We start from the raw sequence: 4,750 nt of genomic DNA on the forward strand, positions 1-4,750 counted from the left end.
GGAGGAGACAGAGCTGGGTGATCCCAGGGGTGGATTTGGGATGGATTTGGGGTTTTACCCCCCATTTACCCCCATTTTCCCCCACAGACAGCAGATCAGCAGTACCTGGAGAGCTCCGGGGGTGGATTTGGGATGGATTTGGGATGGATTTGGGGCTGTTTTAGGGTTCTAACCCCCCATTTTCCCCACAGACAGCCGACCAGCAGTACCTGGAGGGTTCCGGGGATGGATTTGGGATGGATTTGGGGTTCTAACCCCACACTTTCCCCACAGACAGCAGATCAGCAGTACCTGGAGGGTTTCACGGATGGATTTGGGGTCCATTTGAGGTTCTGAACCCCCATTTACCCCCAGTTTTCCCCACAGACAGCCGACCAGCAGTACCTGGAGAGCTCCATGGATGGATTTGGGATGGATTTGGGGCCGTTTTAGGTTTCTAACCCCACACTTTCCCCACAGACAGCAGACCAGCAGTACCTGGAGGGTTTCACGGATGGATTTGGGGCCTTTTTAGGTTTCTAACCCCCCATTTTCCCCACAGACAGCCGACCAGCAGTACCTGGAGGGGTTCATGGATGGATTTGGGATGGATTTGGGGCTGTTTCAGGGTTCTAACCCCCATTTTCCCCACAGACAGCCGACCAGCAGTACCTGGAGGGTTCCGGGGATGGATTTGGGATGGATTTGGGATGGATTTGGGGTTTTACCCCCCATTTTTCCCCACAGACAGCAGACCAGCAGTACCTGGAGAGCTCCATGGATGGATTTGGGATGGATTTGGGGCCGTTTTAGGGTTCTAACCCCACACTTTCCCCACAGACAGCCGACCAGCAGTACCTGGAGGGCTCTGTGGGTGAATTTGGGATGGATTTGGGGTTCTAACCCCACACTTTCCCCACAGACAGCTGACCAGCAGTACCTGGAAAGTTTTACGGATGGATTTGGGATGGATTTGGGGCTGTTTTAGGGTTCTAACCCCACATTTTCCCCCCAGACAGCCGACCAGCAGTACCTGGAGAGTTCCAGGGATGGATTTGGGATGGATTTGGGGTTCTAACCCCACACTTTCCCCACAGACAGCGGATCAGCAGTACCTGGAGGGGTTCACAGATGGATTTGGGATGGATTTGGGATGGATTTGGGGTTTTACCCCCCATTTTCCCCACAGACAGCAGACCAGCAGTACCTGGAGAGCTCCGGGGATGGATTTGGGATGGATTTGGGGCCGTTTTAGGTTTCTAACCCCCCATTTTCCCCACAGACAGCAGACCAGCAGTACCTGGAAAGCTCCATGGATGGATTTGGGATGGATTTGGGGCCGTTTTAGGGTTCTAACCCCCCATTTTCCCCACAGACAGCAGACCAGCAGTACCTGGAGAGCTCCATGGATGGATTTGGGATGAATTTGGGATGGATTTGGGGCCGTTTTAGGGTTCTAACCCCCATTTTTCCCCACAGACAGCCGACCAGCAGTACCTGGAGGGTTTCAGGGATAGATTTGGGATGGATTTGGGTTTCTGAACCCCATTTTTCCCCACAGACAGCAGACCAGCAGTACCTGGAGGGTTTCACGGAGGAGCTGGAGGCGTTCAAGGAGCGCGTGCGGGGCCGGGCGCGGGCGCGGGTGGAGAAAGCTCTCCGGGAGTACGAGGAGGAGGAACGGCAGAAACGCCTCGGGCCCGGCGGCCTCGACCCCGTGGACGTCTACGAGTCCCTGCCCCCCGTGAGTGGCGTTTGGGGGGCAAAAAAACCCCAAATTCGGGGCTGGGAGGGTCCATGTGGGGTTTGCTCTCATAAATCGTGGTCCTTTCTGAGCGGATTTTGGGGTTAAATCCTGAAATTCTGAGTGTTGGGAGTTTAGGGGATCCTTGTGGGGTTTGGTTGCTCCCAGTGGGATTTTGGGTTTGGGGTGAAATCTCCTGGTTTTGGTTGTTTTGAGTGTTTGGGGCGTTTTTTTGTGGGAAATGGTTGCTCCCAGTTTGATCCCAGTTGCTCCCAGTACATCCCAGTCACTCTCGGTGTGATCCCGGTCACTCCTGGTGTGATCCCAGTCACTCCCAGTGTGATCCCAGTCATTCCCAGTGTGATCCCAGTCATTCCCAGTGTGATCCCAGTCACTCCCAGTGTGATCCCAGTCACTCCCAGTGTGATCCCAGTCACTCCCAGTGTGATCCCAGTCACTCCCAGTCATTCCCAGTCCATCCCAGTCCATCCCTGTCACTCCCAACACAATCCCAGTCACTCCCAGTGTGATCCCAGTCCATCCCAGTCATTCCCAGTCCATCCCAGTCGCTCCCAGTGTGATCCCAGCACAATCCCAGTCATTCCCAGTCCATCCCAGTCACTCCCGGTGTGATCCCAGTCACTCCCAGTGTGATCCCAGTGTGATCCCAGTCACTCCCAGTCATTCCCAGTCTCTCCCAGTCACTCCCAGTCACTCCCAGTCATTCCCAGTCATTCCCAGTCCATCCCAGTCCATCCCAGTCCATCCCAGTCCATCCCAGTCACTCCCAGTCGCTCCCAGTCCATCCCAGTCACTCCCAGTCGCTCCCAGTGCTCTGACCGAGTCCCTGGGCCCGGCAGGAGCTGCAGAAATGCTTCGATGTCAAAGACGTTCAGATGCTGCAGGACACCATCAGCAAAATGGACCCAACCGTGAGTTTTCACCCCAAAAATCCCCTCAGGGGGATCCCCAAAATCCCTCGGGAGGGTCCCAAACCCCTCAGGGGGATCCCCAAATCCCTTGGGAGGGTCCCAAACCCCTCGGGGGGATCCCCAAAATCCCTTGGGAAGGGCCCCAAACACCTCTGGGGGGGTCACAAATCTCTCAGGAGGGTCCCCAAATCTCATCAGGAAGGCCCCAAACCCCTCAGGGCTCCCCCCAAACCCCTCGGAGATCTCCCCCAAACCCCTCGAGGATCCCCCAAACCCCTCGGGGAAGGTCCCAAACCCCTTCAGAAAGGTCCCAAATTGCACAGAGGGATCCCCAAATCTCTTCAGGATGGTCCCAAACCCCTTTAAGAAGACCCCAAACCCTTTTGGGACCCCCCAAACCCCATCCCAAACCACTTTTGTGAGGTCCCAAACCCCTCGGGGCTCCCCCAAACCTTTCTGGAAAGGTCCCAAACCCCTTTAGGAAGGTCCCAAACCCCTCGAGAATCCCCGCAAACCCCTCTGGGAAGACCCCAAACCCTTTGTGTACCCCCCAAACCCTTTGGGGATCCCCCCAAACCCCTCGGGGAAGGTCCCAAACCCCTCGGGGATCCCCCCAACCCCTTTGAGGGTCCCCCAAATCTCCTCAGGAAGGCCCCATATCCCACAGGGAAGGTCCCAAATTGCACAGAGGAATCCCCAAATCTCTTCAGGAAGGTCCCAAACCCCTCTGGGATCCCCCAAACCCCTCTTGTGAGATCCCAAACCCCTCTGGAAAGGTCCCAAACCCCTCGGGTACCCCCTAAACCCCTCGAGGATCCCCCAAACCCCTCAGGGATCCCCCAAACCCCTCGGGTACCCCCCAAACCCCTCGAGGATCCCCCAAATCTCCTCAGGAAGGTCCCAAATCCCATAGGGGAATCCCCAAACCCCTCGGGGAAGGTCCCAAATCCCACAGAGGGATCCCCAAATCTCTTCAGGAAGGTCCCAAACCCCTCTGGGATCCCCCAAACCCCTCTTGTGAGGTCCCAAACCCCTCTGGAAAGGTCCCAAACCCCTCGGGTACCCCCTAAACCCCTCGAGGATCCCCCCAAACCCCTCTGGGAAGGTCCCAAACCCTTTGGGTACCCCCCAAACCCCTCGAGGATCCCCCAAATCTCCTCAGGAAGGTCCCAAACCCCTCGGGGATCCCCCAAACCCTTTTGGGACCCCCCAAACCCCATCCCAAACCCCTTTTGTGAGGTTCCAAACCCCTCAGGGCTCCCCCAAACCTTTCTCGAAAGGTCCCAAACCCCTCGGGGCTCCCCCAAACCCCTTTGGGATCCCCCCAAACCCCTCTGGGAAGATCCCAAACCCCTCGGGGAAGGTCCCAAATCGCACAGAGGGATCCCCAAATCTCTTCAGGAAGATCCCAAACCCCTCGGGGCTCCCCCCAAACCCCTCTTGTGAGATCCCAAACCCCTCTGGAAAGGTCCCAAACCCCTCGGGTACCCCCTAAACCCCTCGGGGATCCCCCAAACCCCTCAAGGATCCCCCCAAACCCCTCTGGGATCCCCCAAACCCTTTTGGGACCCCCCAAACCCCCTCCGAAACCCCTCCCCCCAATTTCAGGAGGCCAAGTACCACATGCAGCGCTGCATCGATTCGGGGCTCTGGGTCCCCAACGCCAAAAGCGGCGACGGAGCAGAAAAAGGCGCCGGGGAAGCCGTTTAYGAGGAGATCAAAAAGGAAAACGGTGCTGAGGACAAAGCAAAACCCTGAACAGACCCGGGATCCGCTGGAAAAAGAGGCGGAAAAGGTCAAAAATAAAAAAAAAACCACAACAAAACAACACAACAACACAACACCCCCGTGGGAAAAGCAGCAAAAAACGGGGAGGGGTCGTGCCCTCCCCTCCCCAATCCCCTCCCCCTCACGCCCCTCCCCCCTCCCTGTGCTTTTCACGCTGTAGAGACTTTGGGGAAGATTTTGGGAGGTCCTGGGACCCCCTCCCCACCCCCCCCGGGCACCCCCGATCTGGATTTGGGGGGGTTCGGGGGGTCTGGGGGGGGTCGGAGCCGCGGTGTCGGAGAGGAGAATAAAGAGATCGGAGAAGATG

General features: G+C 57.2%; 1 protein-coding gene across 1 annotated transcript; it reads left to right on the top strand.

Moving 5' to 3' along the window:
- Window positions 1-819: 819 nt before the first annotated feature.
- Window positions 820-4,478, top strand: LOC130587833 (hsp90 co-chaperone Cdc37-like; the record flags this gene model as incomplete). Its single annotated transcript, XM_057388801.1, has 4 exons — window positions 820-849; window positions 1,355-1,723; window positions 2,584-2,655; window positions 4,264-4,478. Coding segments are annotated over 4 exons (621 nt in total), but the record flags the coding sequence as incomplete, so codon positions are not given.
- Between the last annotated feature and the right edge of the window lie 272 nt (window positions 4,479-4,750).

This window comes from Malurus melanocephalus, unplaced genomic scaffold, assembly GCF_030028575.1.
Source record: "Malurus melanocephalus ecotype Western Australia unplaced genomic scaffold, MMel_1.1 scaffold_2535, whole genome shotgun sequence".
Taxonomy (NCBI): Eukaryota; Metazoa; Chordata; class Aves; order Passeriformes; family Maluridae; genus Malurus; species Malurus melanocephalus.